This window comes from Podarcis filfolensis (assembly GCF_964270895.1).
Source record: "Podarcis filfolensis genome assembly, chromosome: 12".
In the NCBI taxonomy this organism is placed as follows: Eukaryota; Metazoa; Chordata; class Lepidosauria; order Squamata; family Lacertidae; genus Podarcis; species Podarcis filfolensis.
In genome coordinates this window covers 55,005,382-55,023,509 of record NC_139614.1, presented here as the reverse complement: position 1 = coordinate 55,023,509, position 18,128 = coordinate 55,005,382, and the positions used below count along the sequence as shown (strand labels likewise).

At 47.7% G+C, this 18,128-nt stretch overlaps 1 protein-coding gene across 24 annotated transcripts in view; it reads left to right on the top strand.

Annotated features, from left to right (window-relative positions):
• The window catches only part of LOC310745908 (uncharacterized protein), a 216,616-nt gene that overhangs the window by 108,106 nt on the left and 90,382 nt on the right, over window positions 1-18,128 (top strand). For 15 of the 24 annotated variants that reach the window (XM_083579065.1, XM_083579068.1, XM_083579073.1 and 12 more), the window contains exons 5-9: window positions 7,045-7,176; window positions 14,435-14,548; window positions 16,053-16,181; window positions 16,732-16,824; window positions 17,499-17,600. In XM_083579065.1, coding sequence (XP_083435191.1) covers window positions 7,045-7,176; window positions 14,435-14,548; window positions 16,053-16,181; window positions 16,732-16,824; window positions 17,499-17,600 — 570 coding nt within the window. The remainder of the gene's footprint in view (window positions 1-7,044; window positions 7,177-14,434; window positions 14,549-16,052; window positions 16,182-16,731; window positions 16,825-17,498; window positions 17,601-18,128) is intronic. The other 9 variants (XM_083579079.1, XM_083579078.1, XM_083579077.1 and 6 more) reach the window with 6 other exon arrangements.

The window sequence follows — 18,128 nt, the reverse complement described above, 5'->3', positions numbered from 1 at the left end:
ACTTTGGGATTTCCCCAAGTCTACTGATGCTTCCCTCTTGTGTATAGATGGTGATTGGCAGGATAGTACAGTGGTTACAGATGCTTCAGGTTACAGACGCTTCAGGTTACAGACTCCACTAACCCAGAAATAGTACCTCGGGTTAAGAACTTTGCTTCAGGATGAGAACAGAAATTGCATGGTGGCGGCAGCAGGAGGCCCCATTAGCTAAAGTGGTACCTCAGGTTAAGAACGGACCTCCGGAATGAATTACCGTATTTTTCGCTCGATAACACGCACCTGACCATAACACGCACATAGTTTTTAGAGGAGGAAAACAAGAAAAAAAAATTCTGAATGAAACAGTGGATGTATCATTTTTGTGCTTCATGCTGCGGCCACAGACATGTGATTTGACGGTGAGTTTGGGGTAGCCCAATGCAAAGATCCCGAGGATCCATGTGGATCCATGCTTTGTAACCACGTTTTTGCACCATTGCAGCCCCAGGCAACAGTGGGTGCGTGATTTTTTTGGTGCAGGCTGTAGCCATGGACATGCTATGTGATCTGAGGGTGAATTTGGGGTGACCCAATGCAAAGATCCTGAGGATCCATCTGGATCCATGCTTTGTAACCACGTTTTTGCACCATTGCAGCCCCAGGAAACAGTGGGTGCATGATTTTTTTGGTGCAGGCTGTAGCCATGGACATGCTATGTGATCTGATGGTGAATTTGGGGTGACCCAATGCAAAGATCCTGAAGATCCATGTGGATCCGTGCTTTGTAACCATGTTTTTGCAGCATTGCAGCCCTGTTTTTGCATCAGATCATTGCTATGTGATCTGATGGTGAATTTGGGGTGACTCAATGCAAAGATCCTGAGGATCCATGTGGATCCGTGCTTTGTAACCATGTTTTTGCAGCATTGCAGCCCTGTTTTTGCATCAGATCATTGCTATGTGATCTGATGGTGAATTTGGGGTGACTCAATGCAAAGATCCTGAGGATCCATGTGGATCCGTGATTGGAACCACGTTTTAAGTAGGGAGGGAAGGAAAAACATAGAAGCGACAAGGAGAGGGGTGTGCAGAGAAGCAGCTGGCTAAGAATGCAGGAGAGGGGTTTTACCGGAGGGAGGAAAGGAAGGCAAAAGTCCCCCCCCCACAAGCCAACCAGCTCTCTCTCTCCCCCCCCCCCAACCTGCATGTTGCCTTCGAGTCCCAGACGCACGGAGAGGAATCTGTTTTCCACTCTGCTTGCCTGGAGGGGAGGGGTTTTCTCTGCTCTTTGTTCCGTCTGAGCAAACACAGTAAGGAAACAGAAGCGGGTGGGCAGTAAGACCCTGAGGCAGAATGCAGGAAAGCCGCAGCTTCCTCTTTCCTCCCTTCTCCGGACGATTTGATATTTGCCTGCTTTTTGCCTTCACTCACGCTTCTCAGCTCCAGGGACCACACATTCGCTCTATAACACGCACAGACATTTCCCCTTACTTTTTAGGAGAAAAAATCTGCGTGTAATAGAGGGAAAAATACGGTAAGTTGTTAACCTGAGGTACCACTGTACCAACAAGTAACTGGAAGCGGTGGCTGAAGACAAGTGCAAGCTAAGGAGGCCACCAGCAGATTCTCTAGTGTCAGCCCCACTGAAAAGGGATGCTCTGTTGCTTAGGCACAAGGTTGCAGGTTCCTTGAATCTTACAGCAGCTCCTGCTTTCTGTCCAAATGAGTCATTTTGGGGCCACAGGCGAGTTCATGAAGCCTGCTGTCGTGAATCTCCCTTAGGCATCGCATCACGAAGCTTGCTCGAAAGGAAGAGAAGTGTAAAAGTGATGCAGAGAGGAGCACTTGCACCAACTAAATGTGACACAGCACAGTTGAATCATAGAATCATAGAGTTGGAAGAGACCACAAGGGCCATCGAGTCCAACCCCCTGCCAAGCAGGAAACACCATCAGAGCACTCCTGACATATGGTTGTCAAGCCTCTGCTTAAAGACCTCCAAAGAAGGAGACTCCACCACACTCCTTGGCAGCAAATTCCACTGTCGAACAGCTCTTACTGTCAGGAAGTTCTTCCTAATGTTTAGGTGGAATCTTCTTTCTTGTAGTTTGGATCCATTGCTCCGTGTCCGCTTCTCTGGAGCAGCAGAAAACAACCTTTCTCCCTCCTCTATGTGACATCCTTTTATATATTTGAACATGGCTATCATATCACCCCTTAACCTCCTCTTCTCCAGGCTAAACATGCCCAGCTCCCTTAGCCGTTCCTCATAAGGCATCGTTTCCAGGCCTTTGACCATTTTGGTTGCCCTCCTCTGGACACGTTCCAGTTTGTCAGTGTCCTTCTTGAACTGTGGTGCCCAGAACTGGACACAGTACTCCAGGTGAGGTCTGACCAGAGCAGAGTGGCACTATTACCTCCCTTGATCTAGATGCTATACTCCTATTGATGCAGCCCAGAATTGCATTGGCTTTTTTAGTTGGATCAGCTAAAATTGCAGCATGAGATCAGGTAGCACTTAGCTGGCCTTGGGTTTGCTTACCAATACCAGTCTGCAGAAACGAGTTGGCATCGTCGCTGCTGCCTGTCTCTTCCCCTCTGGTGCTTTTGCTACAAAAGGGGGGCGGGTTATAAATCCTCCTTTGAATCCAGAGGCCTGCAGAGCATTGGAGAGAAGCTGTTTTATATTTAGCAGCTCATAACAAGAGTTCCTGTGGTACTTCTCTCCCTGCCATATTTGCATGGCTCCCCACTTCCCAGAATGTTCCCAGAATGCCTTGTGTTTCCAGGGAAATTTCCCCTCCCACTGTTTAAAGACAAAGACTTCAGTAGCTTTGGCTCCCAGGGATGCTTCTTCACGCTAGAGGAAAGCCCATCTTCCAACATCTCAGAGCAAATCTTTCCTCTGGTATGACATGATGCAAGTCGCGGCAAGTTAGGACTCCATTTGGCCTCTGCTCCAAGCTCTTTGGGTCTTCAAGCCCTTAACAATTCCTTGCCTGTTTCAGGAAAATTGTTGTTGTTGTTGTTTAGTAGTTTAGTCGTGTCCGACTCTTCGTGACCCCATGGACCAGAGCACGCCAGGCACTCCTGTCTTCCACTGCCTCCCACAGTTCAAACTCATGCTGGTAGCTTCGAGAACACTATCTCGTCCTCTGTCCAACCATCTCATCCTCTGTCGTCCCCTTCTCCTTGTTCCCTCCATCTTTCCCAACATCAGGGTCTTTTCCAGGGAGTCTTCTCTTCTCATGAGGTGGCCAAAGTATTGGAATCTCAGCTTCAGGATCTGTCCTTCCAGTGAGCACTCAGGGCTGATTTCCTTCAGAATGGATAGGTTTGATCTTCTTGCAGTCCATGGGACTCTCAAGAGTCTCCTCCAGCACCATAATTCAAAAGCATCCATTCTTTGGCGATCAGCCTTCTTTATGGTCCAGCTGTCACTTCTGTACATCACTACTGGGAAAACCATAGCTTGAACTATACGGACCTTTGTTGGCAAGGTGATGTCTCTGCTTTTTAAGATGCTGTCTAGGTTTGTCATTGCTTTTCTTCCAAGAAGCAGGCATCTTTTAATTTCGTGGCTGCTGTCACCATCTGCAGTGAACATGGAGCCCAAGAAAGTAAAATCTCTCACTGCCTCCATTTCTTCCCCTTCTATTTGCCAGGAGGTGATGGGCCCAGTGGCCATGATCTTCGTTTTTTTGATGTTGAGCTTCAGACCATATTTTGCGCTCTCCTCTTTTACCCTCATTAAAAGGTTCTTTAATTCCTCCTCACTTTCTGCCATCAAGGTTGTGTCATCTGCATATCTGAGTTTGTTGATATTTCTTCCGGCAATCTTAATTCCGGCTAGGGATTCATCCAGCCCAGCCTTTCGCATGATGAATTCTGCATATAAGTTAAATAAGCAGGGAGACAATATACAGTTTTGCCATACTCCTTTCCCAATTTTGAACCAATCAGTTGTTCCATATCCAGGAAAATACCGCTCTGGAAGGGGTGTAGCTCAGTGGTAGGGTATCTGTTTGCATACAGAAGTCCCAGGTTCAAAGCTTGATCTCTCCAGGTAGGGCTGGGAGAGCCTTCCCCTCTGAAGCCCTGGAGAGCTGCTGCCTGTCCGTGTGGACAATACTTAGCTAGATGAACCATTGGTCTGACTCGACATTCCTTCTTTCCACCTTGCTAGCTTCACAGGAGTTTCTCACCCACTATGGATTAGATTTTTAACAGCATGCACAACACGTGGATTATTCTCTCACACGCTGCCCTTGCTGTGCAACCTGATCTTCCCAGTGCACCGCATGGGGCAGCCTTAAATTTTGGGCTGTACCCTCCTTGCCATAGTCAACCACGTCACTCTCCTCCCTAGCTGTGCAATGGGCAGGAGGCCTTGGAAGGAAGCCACTCTGCTCTTTGCCAAATTTGGGGCCTGTGCATGGCAAATGCAAGAAGGGCTTTGAGGCGCTTAAAGGATTTAAAAAATAAATCAGCTGTATAATCATGGATATGCTAAACAAATAGACACGTTGCAAAACACCGAATGAAAGCACCTTTCTGGGCGGGTAAGGAATGCTTACGCACCGGTGTTAAGAACTTGCAATTCGGTAAACAGGGTACCACTCTGCGTGAGAAGGAAATGATGGCAACAACAGCTTTCATGTAGCATCATCACTGAGGGAGCTAAAATTTTGAGGGAAAGGGGCAGAGGTAAATTAGTAAGACCCACCAGTATTGTGGACAATCCAAAGTTGAAAAATACTAAGTGCTTGATCTAAGAGGATGCTTATCTGCGTCGGTAACCATAAATGATCCTTGGGGTGCAGACTGGAAGAGAGAGTCACCACTTTCTCTAAAAATAATAAGGTTTGGTGTACAAGGGGTGGGGTGGAAATCTTGTAAGAGAATAAGCACAAGTTCTTTATTATTCTGTGAAAATGTATCCCCCAATTTAAATCATGTTAAATGTGCTTTATTTTCCCTTCCTGATCAAATATTTCTGTTCAGATACATTTGTCCTTTGGAATAAGTGTGTGGTCGCTAAGAGACTTCTACTTTGAGTATGGAAGGACAAATAAATATCTATTGTGCAGCGGTCTGCAGACCACAATTCCCTTGCTATATTTGAACATACTTTGCATGGACACCAACATTGGTTGGATACCTGTTCAGGCATTTGAATGGCATCCCTCTCTCTCTCTCTCTCTCTCTCGGAAATTTAAGATGGGTGTTTATCATTTTGTGAATGCGAGCTGATTATTTTTTAAATCTCCTTTTTTGTTAATTTCCTTTCTTCTTTAACAAAGCTGCAAGTCAGTTTTTAAAAAGAAGGGTGAGATGCAGATGCAATAAGCAGTCTGCATTATTTTCCGAGAATAGCTATCTGAAAAAGTTTTGCTGCTTTCGAGGCACATGTTAGCACCCAGCGATGTGACCCTGAAACACAGGATGTTGGTGTTGGCTCTCTCTGCAAAGCGCTGCACTGGTAGCAACCTCCTGTGTCGCTCCAACGGGGATGCATTGGAAACAAAGCAGCTCATTCTGGTATAAAGGGATGGCTGACGGCCTCTGACTTCCTGCTTCTCATGAAGACAAGCAGCTGCAGCCCTCCCAGAAGTTTCAGAAACAAACAAACCCAATGCAAACGGTTGCCAATGGTGGAGCGTTTTACATACCAGCTTTTCACTGCGAGGTCTCAAACACAATCCTCTTTGTTCGCTTCTCTTGGACTTATTTACATGAGTAAGCCTCGTGGCTCATTCTGTCATTGGCCGTAGCTATCACTGAAGTGCACAGGGAGAGTGTCTGTGGCCTGAGGTTACCTGCTACGTGCATTGAGGTGATTGCGGTGACATGGCCTTTGGCGTGAAACCCACTTGTCTGGTGACGGGGAGGAGAGAAAAAGGGAAACGAGGGTTAAGTTGCAAATGATGCATCGACTTGGGGCGATGGAGGACAGCTGAGAAAGCTGCTGGTTCTGTGTGACAGCACAATATTAAGACCAGCTAGTATTGCAAATTGTTCACCAAGGTAGGACTGAGGGGCTGCAGGGACAGGTCAGTAGGCAGGTGGGGAAAAGGTGTTTATCTGTGTACACACAGAAGCACATGACAATGAGCGTGTCTGTGTTCATGGCAGTGATTATATAAACGATTATTTAACATGCTTGCTAGTCTAGGTTGCATCAACAGAAGTATAGCGTCAGGATCAAGGGAAGTCGTGGTACCGCTTGATTCTGCCTTTATCAGATCCCACCTGGAGTCCTCAATCCAGTTCTGGGCACCCAGTTTAAGAAGTAAATTGACAAGCTGGAACATATGCAGAGGCGGGTGACCAGGATCATCAAGGGCTGGCAACCAAGCCTTGTGGGGAATGGCTGAGGGAGTTGGAGATGTTTAGCCTGGAAAGAGGAGACTGGGAGAAGATATTAGAGCCATTTTCAGGTGTCTGAAGGGCTGTCACGTGGAAGATGGAACAACCTTGTTCTCTCCTGTTCCTACGGCTAGGGCTGAACCGATGGATTCCAATGACAAGAAAGATTTCAACTAAACATTAGGAAGAAGTTGCTGATACTATGCACCGTTTGAAAGGGGAGCGAACTACCTCAAAAGGTGGTGGACTCTCCTTTCTTGGAAAATTTTAAGCAGTGGTTCGATGGCTATCTGGGATTCTTCATCTGTGATTCCTATGATGACCCTTGGGGTCCCTTCCAAGTCTACAATTGTGTGATTCTATACCAATGAGGAATGAGCAGGTGGGCAGGAGAAGGAAATCACTACTGTAATACTTCTGGGAACTTGTAAAAGAAACTTCAGAATGCTAAGGCACTACTTGGCTTGACTTGGAAAAGGTTCGCCCATAGGTCGTTGTACAGCGGAGGATTGAATGGAGACATGGATTTGCTTGAGAGAAGGAGGATGACCACTGCTTGCTTCTCTCCATTGTGAAAATTGTCCTTAGTTTAGTGGGCTGTAGCTTGCAGGTCCAACTGAAGTTCTTCTCTAACACAACCAAGGGCTCGGTTTGACTTGCCGGTTATCAACGATGCTTTCCTTTTTCTCTTCCCAGTGTCCCCAGGAAAGATCATGGATGAAAAGATGTCCTACAAGGAGTTTCTGGACCGCAATGATTCGTGGACAATGGACGACAGGGCCCATTGTTTTGATCCACAGCCAGCATTTAAGCCCATGGATGTGACAGGTAAGAAGTAGCTGCAGCTGCAGCTTCGCTGAGAACGGAAGCACAGAAGCCTGCATTTTTATTGAAATCCCCCTGAAATTTCAAACCTGAATGCCATTCCAGGAACAATGCCTGCTTCCAGAAGTCTATGTTAGATTAGTGTCCCCCGCCCCCTTTAGGACTTGCTTGTCTGAAGGAGTTACCTTCCCCATCCATCTCACCAACCCTCTTCATCAGAGTCTGTCCGGGTCCTCTTCTTCATTGCCTAAACAAGGGGTAGCCAATGTGGTGACCTTCAGATGTCATTGGACTACAGCTCCCATCATCCCTCTTCTTTGGCCATGCTGACTGGGGCTGATGGGAAGTGGATTCCAATGACATTTAGAGGCACCGCATGGACTATCCTTGGCCTGCTGGTGGGTTTGTCAGTGGTGGCTTCCATGTGCTTGGAGCATTCCATAGGTTGACTCTCTGCTGTAGGAGAGAAACGAAAAAACCATGATTCCACAGAGGCTCACGCACAGACAGCCAATATTTTTCCCACTACCACAGCATACTTGGTCCTGAGTGCCTTGACTGAGATTCCTACATTGCAGGGGATTGGACTAGATGACTGTTGAGGGTCCCTTCCAACTCTACAATTCTATGATTCTATGACTTTTTTCAGTGCACACTCCACCGTGACTCAAAGATCTGTTTCTTTGGGTGTAGTCACAACCAGCTTAGACCCCGTGAACATACATGTGGAGCTAGGTACGTGAGACGAGCTTGCCAAGTCAGTGGCCCATATAGTCCAGCATCCTGTTCTCACAGTGGCCAAACAGCTGCATATGGGAAGCCTGTAAGCGGGAGCCAAACATCAGAGCACTCTCTCCTCCTGTGGTTTCCAAAAACTGATATTCGGAGGAATGATGGCTCTCACAGCGGAGGTTGAACATCATTGGTAGCCGTTGATCCTCCATGCATTTGTATAATCCAGCCTTTCTCAACCTGTGGGTCCCTAGATGTTGTTGAATTACAACTCCCATCACTCCTAGCTAGCAAGGCCAGAGCTCAGGGATGATGGGAGTTGTAGTCCAACAACATCTGGGGACCCACAGGTTGAGGGAGTTCCACTGTTTAACCATGTGCTGTGCTTTATATTGCTGTCCTGAATAATAATAATAATAATAAATTTTATTTATATCCCGCCCTCCCCAGCCGAAGCCGGGCTCAGGGCGGCTAACAACAATAAAATAGTACAACATTCTAAAATCATTTCATTATAAAATTAATTCAAATCAAATTGATGGCAACCATTAGGCTAAAATTCTGTGAAGATTGCCAAAGGAGGGAGTCAGGCTGTGCCCTGACCAAAGGCCTGGTGGAACAGCTCTGTCCTGCAGGCCCTGCGGATAGATGTCAAGTCGTCAGGGCCTTAGTCTCTTGTGACAGAGCGATCCACCAGATTGGAGCCACAGCCGAAAAAGCCCTGGCTCTGGTTGAGGCCAGCCTAACCTCTCTGTGGCCTGGGACCTTCAAGATGTTTTTGTTTGAAGACCGTAAGTTCCTCTGTGGGACATACCAGGAGAGGCGGTCCCGTAGGTACAAGGGTCCTAGGCATTCACTTCCAACGTCTTCTCCTGACTGCCCCCTGCCCAAAGAAACCCCTACAATGTTCTGAAAGTAGATTAATTCCTCTGTCCGTCAGCCCATTCTCTGGTCGCTTCCATCCAACCAAGTTCTAAAAGCTGGCATGCAGAAAAACTCACCCCAGTAACGTTCCGATCCCATCTGCTGCCCTGGCTCTTTAAATGTTTTCAGCTGTCAGCACCCCAGGCTGCAGGGACAGGGAACAGACCCTCCCTCCCATTCCCCAGTGCTGAGACTTCCTCCGTGGTGGGAATGTGTGTGTAAGGACCCTAAAATGGAAGCACCATTCCCATGTGCTAGCTTTGGACAAGCAGAGATGGAAAAGTGGGCGTGCTGCTGGGTCAAATCCGCAAAACAGGTCAGCGGAGAGGCATACTTTGCTCAGGTGTCCATCACCCTCAGGCAGTGGCACGGGGCTCCCTTCTCATACCTCTGCTCCATAAGCTTAATTCCATTAATAAGTCACCTGGAGCAGCGTAGCTGTCATGGATAGTAAAGCTTCCTTGTCTGCTGCGGGAGCATTTGCATGATTTAGCTCTGTGTGCGGCGCTTAATGCCACAGTGATAATTCGTGTGTTCTGGAGCATGAAACAATTGGTCTGGTTGTTCTCTGCCGCTCCCCACCAACCCGATATTCCAGGCTGACGGGGCTCCCTCTGTGCGGAAGCGCTTGGCATCTTCTTTGTGCGGCTGCCTGCATGAGCGGGTATTCTCTGGACTCCTCAAATCCTTCAAAATTCAATTTCACACAGCGGTTGGCTTGGAATGGCTCGTGGGTGCTGGCCTACAAGGCTGGGACAGAGAGATTAGTGTGGAGGGCATACAAATTGCATCAGTTAAACTGATTTATCCCCTATCGCTGCCGTTTTTAAAGCTGCCTCAAATAACCCATCAATCCTGAAAAACGGGAAAATGAGGGGGCCCGTTTGCAAAACCCTAGAATATATTGCAATGAGGGCTCAGTAGCAGTTATTCTGACATGTGAAAAGAGGCTTTTGGGTAGAAGTTGATAGCTGGTGTGCAAGAATATGCTCTTCTGTAGCCTACACAGTCTGACTTTTGGGTGTGATTCAGTATCGCTGGCTGTGGGAGCTCAGAGATTTTATATTTACACACAGAATTATATCAGGCTTCTGATAGACATCTGGTTGGCCACTGGGAGAACAGGATCCTAGATTAGATGGGTCTTTGGCTTGACCCAGCAGGGACCTTTACCCCCCCCCCCCCGCATCAAACAGCATACCACACAAATTTATTATGGATCCCCCTTTAGAATTTGGATAATCACTAAAAGAATATGTATGTTACTGTGATTGATAAAGCAAAGGGCTTTTTTTTTTGCTCATGTGGCACAACATGTAGGCTTCTGTCTTCATCAACTGCTCTGGTAGAAATGAAACGATGCTGTCATAGAATCATAGAATCATAGAGTTGGAAGAGACCACAAGGGCCATCGATTCCAACCCCCTGCCAAGCAGGAAACACCATCAGAGCACTCCTGACATATGGTTGTCAAGCCTCTGCTTAAAGACCTCCAAAGAAGGAGACTCCACCACACTCCTTGGCAGCAAATTCCACTGTCGAACAGCTCTTACTGTCAGGAAGTTCTTCCTAATGTTTAGGTGGAATCTTCTTTCTTGTAGTTTGGAACCATTGCTCCGTGTCCGCTTCTCTGGAGCAGCAGAAAACAACCTTTCTCCCTCCTCTATGTGACATCCTTTTATATATTTGAACATGGCTATCATATCACCCATTAACCTCCTCTTCTCCAGGCTAAACATGCCCAGCTCCCTTAGCCGTTCCTCATAAGGCATCGTTTCCAGGCCTTTGACCATTTTGGTTGCCCTCCTCTGGACACGTTCCAGTTTGTCAGTGTCCTTCTTGAACTGTGGTGCCCAGAACTGGACACAGTACTCCAGGTGAGGTCTGACCAGAGCAGAATACAGTGGCACTATTACTTCCCTTGATCTAGATGCTATTCTCCTATTGATGCAGCCCAGAATTGCATTGGCTTTTTTAGCTGCCGCGTCACACTGTTGCCTCATGTCAAGTTTGTGGTCAACCAAGACTCCTAGATCCTTTTCACATGTACTGCTCTCAGGCCAGGTGTCACCCATCTTGTATTTGTGCCTCTCATTTTTTTTGCCCAAGTGCAATACTTTACATTTCTCCCTGTCTTATTTCTATTCATCTTCCTTTCTTTTTTTCCTGGCTGCCACCTTGGAAACGGCATCACTTCTTTTTTATCAGAGCAGCTGATGAAAGCAGAAGCCTAAATGTTTTGCCACATAAATAAAAAAAAACCCTTTTGTTAATCACAGTAACGTATACATATGGGAAAGCGTATAAACCCACTTAAAAAAACCTAACAACCTCTAAGTGAGTAGGCTTGCTGAAATTTCATCATGTTTCTGGCAAATGCAGAATTTGGACTTGCTGGTTTTTGAAGACACCGTTGGGACTGTTGTCACAGTGGATGTTTTTGGAATAATACTTGAGCTCCTTCCAACCTCCGACGTGTTTACATGTTGAAGGTGCTTATTAAGCACTTCAGGAGCATGGAACACCTAGCAGGATCAGTGAGGCTCTTGGCGTGCTTTCAATTCATTTGCCAACGCAGCACCCATGGGAGCGCATGTACTCACAGGGTCCTCTCTCCTAGCTGAAATCAGGCTTGAAAGAAGAATACTGTTGTAGACAATAGAGCAGGCATTTTGTGTTCATGTCTGTGGGGTGTGTGTTTGGTGCCCAGGACAGTTTCTCTGGTTTGCAAATGGGACACCATTTGGCAAACTGTAGATCAGGGGTAGGCAACCTAAGGCCCGGGGGCTATTTGCCTTCTAAATCCAGCCCGCGGACGGTCCAGGAATCAGCATGTTTTTACATGAGTAGAATGTGTGCTTTTATTTAAAATGCATCTCTGGGTTATTTGTGGGGCATAAGAATTCGCCCCTCCCCCCCCCAAAAAAAATATAGTCCAGCCCACCACATGGTCTGAGGGACAGTGGACCGGCCCACGGCTGAAAAAGGTTGCTGACTCCTGCTCTAGACCACCTAGTCCAAAGGACAGAAGAGTTATCCCAGGCTTCCTCAACCTCAGCCCTCCAGATGTTTTGAGACTACAATTCCCATCATCCCTGACCACTGGTCCCGCTAGCTAGGGATCATGGGAGTTGTAGGCCAAAAACATCTGGAGGGCCAAGGTTGAGGAAGCCTGAGTTATCCCCTTCTAGTGGAGAAGACTCATAGTTCCCTTGCCTCAGTAAACACTGTGAAGGGATCCAAGCATTGGCAAAGCTTAAAGTTAAAACCCTCCCCAGAAATTCTCACGTAGGTAGATAGAGCACCACAGGATGACCTTTTGAGTTGTGAGGGTAAAATCATAAAACCATAGAGTTGGAAGGGATCCCGAGGATCATCCATGCAATGCAGAAATATGCAGCTGTCCCGTACGGGGATTGAACCTGCAACCTTGGCATTATCAGCACCATGCTCTAACCAACTGAGCTATCCATGCACTAAAACCAATTGATTAAAGAGCTGGCGCTGAAGGAGAGCGGAATGGACAAATTAGCATTGATGTGGCTTCCTTTTGCACATGCAAGCCATGACTGCCCCAGGGACAGGGACAGGGAAGGATAAGGCTGGATCATGCTTGAAGCCTCTCGTCCAATATCCCCACCTGCCTTAGTTCTGCAGTATCTCACTGTTGGTCTGGGAAAACCTACATCTTTGTTTCCAGTGAAACGTGGAAGGCTCTCTTCGCCCTGCCTCTCTTAGAAGCTTGGCTTCCGCTTCCTGTAATGCCACCCATCTGCTAGGTAGATGCTCGTTTTGGAAAAGCCGCTTTGCCTGCAAAGAGGTCACCGAGGCTCCTCTCTTGCTTGGCTGCCTCTGTCCAGTCAAGGGTGTAATAGGATTCCTGGCGCAAGCTAACAAGATGGATTGTAGGTGGTCGCTGGGTTTGAGAACTGTCTGGAAGTGGCAGGCCATCAGGATCATCTGACACACGTGCAAACCTGTCCCTTCTGCACATAGGCTTTGGGCTTGTTGTGTCTGAGCAGGTACCCATTTTCACTTCCAGTAAGATGCCTCAACAATTTGAGCGGGTACACCTGAGGCATTTTTAAAATAAGAAATATAGTGTAGGATACGATTACGATAATCTTTATTGTCATTGTCCCATACAGAACAATGAAATTGAAAAAAAATCTACGTCAGACATTCAAAAACCAACAAGCCTGCTATCCCAGCCTGGTTAACCCCCTAAAAACTCTGATACCCCATAATTAAATTCAAAATACTCCCACAGAGACTACCTTGCAAGCCCAGATATTATGTCTTTAACTGCACAGAGATGCTTTTTATCTTTCCTCATGTCAAGAGACCCTGGTTAGGGTTCAAAATGTGCAATAAAACTATGATTTAGGTTGGCTGCCTCTCAATCCTGCCCTGAAGTGGGTGTCTGGGTTGGGTATTGATGAGTCTTGCTTATCATCATCCAAGTAGAGGCAGGGAAACGGTTTGAGTGTGGTTTGGCCTGTGCCAATGTGATAATTGTCGTCCAGCAACTTTCTGAGTGCCTCGCGTTAGCCATCCCTGGCACAAAGTTTAGTGACAGTACAGAAATTAAGCGGTTATAAGCTGTAATGATTATGTGATCAAGAAAAGAAAGGTTAAAAATTATATAGAAATTAGGGGAAGGATTTGCTGAATTGAATTAATTAGAGATTGGAATACAGAAAGGGGAGGTATGAGGAGGTCGGGAAAGTAAGTTTTATGAATATAAGGGATTGAAATTATTCTTGTTGTTGTATGTGTTCTGTATGTATTTTTATTGTTTCCGTTTTTTGTTTTTTCTATTTTATATAAACTTTTAAAACTTTAATAAATATCTTATATAAAAAAAACAAAAACAAAGTTTAGTGACAGTAGCATCTTAAAGCTATACCTGGAACAAAGTTAGCTCGGTTGAGGATCCCACAGCAGTGAGCCTAGAATTCGACATCTGCTGAACTTTACAGAGCCTTGAAAGACGTAGACTCATAGAATCATAAAGTTGGAAGGGACCATTAGGGTCATCTAGTCCAATTCTGTGCAATGCAGGAATATTTTGCCCAATGTGGGGCTCTAACCCCTGACCCCGAGATTAAGAGCCTTATTCTCTGTAAACTGAGCTACCTGTCTGGCTGTGGCTCATCACTAAAAAGTGCTGGGCTTCCTGCCTAGCACAGAACTGAAGCTCAAGCTCTGTCTCCTTTTTGACGGCTGAGTGGCCAAAATTTCACTATAGCAAGTCCTTAGACACACATTTTTCCAAGGGATGGGTTTTTTATGGTGGGGTGGGGGGAGAAGGATATCTATCTTCCTAAGCCCTCCTTCCCCTTGGACCCTGTTCTCAGTAGGTAGCCTGTAAGCCAGATGAGGCTCAGCTAGCCTCAGCTCCTTTGCACCCCGTTGCCATGGCCCCCTGTACCCCTCTCTCGCCGACTGCCACGTCTGTTGCACAGCAGGCAGGGCTGGCACTGCAGGTGGCAGGGGCATGGGGGTGTCCTGGGCTGCAGAGTCAAGATGGAAGCTGTCCTGAACTGTGCCACGGCTCGAGACCCTGGAGAAAGATGCCAACTATCTGCTGATTGTCCCATAGAGCCTTTTAAGATGCACCGCGAAGACGTCCTGTCCGACCTTCTGCTGCTTCCTCAGGAAATGACGAATGTGCCGCCTTTCGGGGAGTATTTTGGAGCTTCGCAAGAAGTCCATGGTACAATTCTCTCTGCCGCGCTTGCCGGTTGCGTAACTCTCTCCCCGCTTCAAGTGCCACTAAGGAATTCTTCTGCATGGCTGACATCTTTCTTCTTCCTCCTCCTCCTCCAGTGTGCTTTGAAACTCGTGTTAATTATGGAGAGCACTGAGGGACATAATCTGCTTTCTCAGTAGACTTCTAATCTGCCAGTGGGTCTTGAAAAATCTGCATGCTTGCAATCATGCCGTTGGTCGTGAGGCTGGGCTCCTTCATGCCTCCCTTAGATCTTTTTTTTTTTTGAAATTATAGACTGCCGTTTTGGTGTTTGGAGGAAAGCTTGGAAGTGTGAAGAAGACCACGTTGATTTGAAACCTTTAATTCCTGGGCAAAGTGTCCCGTTATCCAGGGTGGTGGTGAGGGAATTGAATACCACCACTTCACCAACCTTTTGCTTCTGTTGATCCGCCAGTCTCCCAGCCCTCCTTTCTCCCTGTGGCTGGTGGAAACAAAAAAATCCCAATCCTTTGTAGCCAGAATTGAATTACATGAGAGGTGCAACATTTGGGGCTCCTCCTGCTTCTCTGGGAAATTGTTTAACCTGTCCTCCTTCCTCACTTTCTGCTTCCCTCCCCTCTGCTTGCTCTGACCCCCAGTAGAGTATATCCGAGTCCAAAGGCCAATCTGCATTGATATTACTGTACATCCCTGCTGAACATTGGCCTAAGACTGGTGGGCAGGCCGCCTCTGAAGTCTGCACCACAAGGCTAAGACGAAGCCTAGGCACTCTGCAAGGCACTGTTGGGTGTGATGGGGCCTTGTTGCTACCTCCCCACTTTATTAATCCTCTTTCACCCCCTCTGCTGCTTCCTGTGGCTGCCATTGCCACACCCACCTGTCTCATGATGCTCTGCTCGTTCAGTTTTGCAAGGCTTAGGACTGGGGCGTCAGGTGGTCCCTTGCTGGTTAGCTGCAGGCGACCACAACAGGACCAGAGGCTTTGTAAACTGGAGCTGGCAAGCAGTTACCAGACAGCTGCTGTGATTGTGCTGCCACCAAGTCTCTCCACCCCTGGTTTTAGAGAAAACACCGGGTGCTGGCTGGGGATGACAGGGTCCAAATCATTTCAGGACCCAAGGTTGGGGAAATCTATTTAAAAGGCACTTCATAGTTTTCCTTCCTCCTGTCACAAAACATCAGGAAAGTAATAAGCTCAAGTTTAAGACTTGGGAGTGCTGGTAGCAGCAGGGGGAAATGAACATTTTTTCCCTCTTCTGGAAGTGTGTTTTTCTCGGTGCAAAATGCTACCTGGAAAGGAAATCCTGTCTCAATTAGCTGCCGGGGCTTCATTTCCTGCAAGGTTTGTATTGGTTTGTTAGTTGATGGAAACGCATTGCATCCCACTTGAGAGACCGAATCAGCCTCAGCTTGGTTCAATCTAAGCGTGAATGCCCCCTCCCACGTAGTGGATGGCAGGGGAAATATGGTAGCTGGTGGTGCAAAAAACCTGCCTTGTTTTTTACAGCACCTTACGGAATTGCAGGGGCGCCTGAGCAGCCCCCTCTGGGACCCCAACACCCTCCTGCAAACATTTTTGACCCCATGGCCTTCCTCGATTCCGGGGCAGAGTCTCTGCTGAACCAGAACGAAGCAGGTGAGCCCATGCTGATCTGTTGCCTCTGCCAAGAACACCAGAAGTCCTGGGGGCGAATGGGGGGGCGGGGAGGAGGCAACCAGCAGCTAGGGTGTGAGGCGAGTATGCATGGGTCTGCAAGCTGCATTTTAGGAAGAAGAGAAAAGCAGGAGCAAATCTGCACTCTAGGGCTAATACGTGGCTGCCAAAGATGTTGTGGAGATGAGATCCCTGCTTTTCCTCTGTCTGAGAGAAAAGAGGACAAGCAGAATCAAAGCAAGACAGAACCCAGGTCTGCAGTAGGATTTGAGGCTGCCAGTTGTGTAGCTGACCTGTGTGGGTGTTCCAGGTAAGCCCCGGTGCAAATTGGAGCAATCCTGAGTCAGCCACAGCTGCTCAGCAAACACCACCTAGAAGACCTGCTGGTGGTCCTCTAACTCCACCTCTTTTCCAGCGAAACAAAAAACCTGGAGTGGTTTGACTTGGGGGTCTGCAAAGGTAGCCTGTCGTGAAGCCACCTTTTGGGTAGGCTTTCACGAAAGCCTGTGTATCTGCTCATTGTTTCCCGTAGCGCCTGCAGGAGAGACGGGACTTCCTGAAGATTTCTGGTTGAGACCTCAGCACTTAGCAGAGGGACAAGGAACACCTTTCTTTGAGCCGCCAGGTAAAAAAGGCAGAAGCATCTCCAGAAAGGAGGTGTGTGTTCTTTTGTGGCTCTTCAGTCAGGCACTGGCATGGACCCACCTGCTGTTTCCAAACAACACCTTGATTCTGAGAGAGGGAGGAGGAGTTTTGGTGGCGCAAAGTGGGGAAAGAGCAGCAAAACATCACGAGATGGTTCCCAGAATCCTTTGCTTCCCAGCTTTTGGGGTTCTGCCATTCCCACTCCCTTCCAGGTCCTGCTTCCCCACCCCTGTCTTCATGCATCCTGGCTGAAGCTGGAGGCAGAGAGAGATGCATGACCTACCCAGTCTGGTGGCCCCCAACTCCCTTCCCCTTCTTGTTCCAGAGGTGGAAGTAGGTAAGGTCCTCTTGAAAGGGTGATGAGCAGGAAGGAGAGATTGAACAGAGAGAATCTGGTGAAGAAAGCTTTTACCTGGGGAGGGGGGCGGGTCTGTGGTATCTACGCTTGCCCCATTAGCACTTTGAATAACCTTTAACCCCCCCACCCCAGTTCAAGGCTTTCTCTCTCTCAATTACATGCTATATGGATGCTGCCTATTTGCTGTCGTGTCACGCAGAGCACCTGCCCCCAAGCCATTCAGACTGGCTGGTGGCTCCAGCTCAGTTTCTGTGCGAGTAGCTTATTCCCCACCCCCACCCTCTCTTTGTGCCCAGCACCCGGCAAGATCCTGACGAACTTTCCAGGATGCTCCGACACAGGTCTGGTAGACGTCACAGAGCCCAATCCACCAGAGTCAAACCAGTCTGCGCCAGCAGGTGAGAAGGAAGAGCTCCGTGGAAAGCTGGCTCGCGTTTGAGATCTGGATACTACCTTTGCTGGATGATTGCTTGCAGCGATAGGCTCCAGTGCATCATTCCCAGAGCTGTTTCATGGGGCCAGCTGTGGCAGTGTGGGGTGGATAGGCTGAGTGAGTTGGGGACAGGACTGCCCCACCCCAAAGTGGCATTTCTGGTGTCCTGTTCACCTCAAGCAACCTACAAACCGGAGGAAAAACATGAGTTGTGGTTTTTGCCCCCTGGGGCTATGGGGTTTCTTGGGCAAGGGGTGTCCGGCTTTCTTCCCCAACTCATGACATTTGGGATGATTTATAATTGAGCTTCCCAGTTTGGGGACGAGGCAGATTATAAATAAATATAATTATTATCATGTAATTTATTTGTACTCCTGACTTCTGCATAGTGGGGCAACCGGTTAACAATTTGGCTCTGAACTTGCTCCGAACTCACCCTGCCATCCCAAAGGCAGCAAAGATGACCCCCCTTTCTTTCTCGACCGTTTGCTTT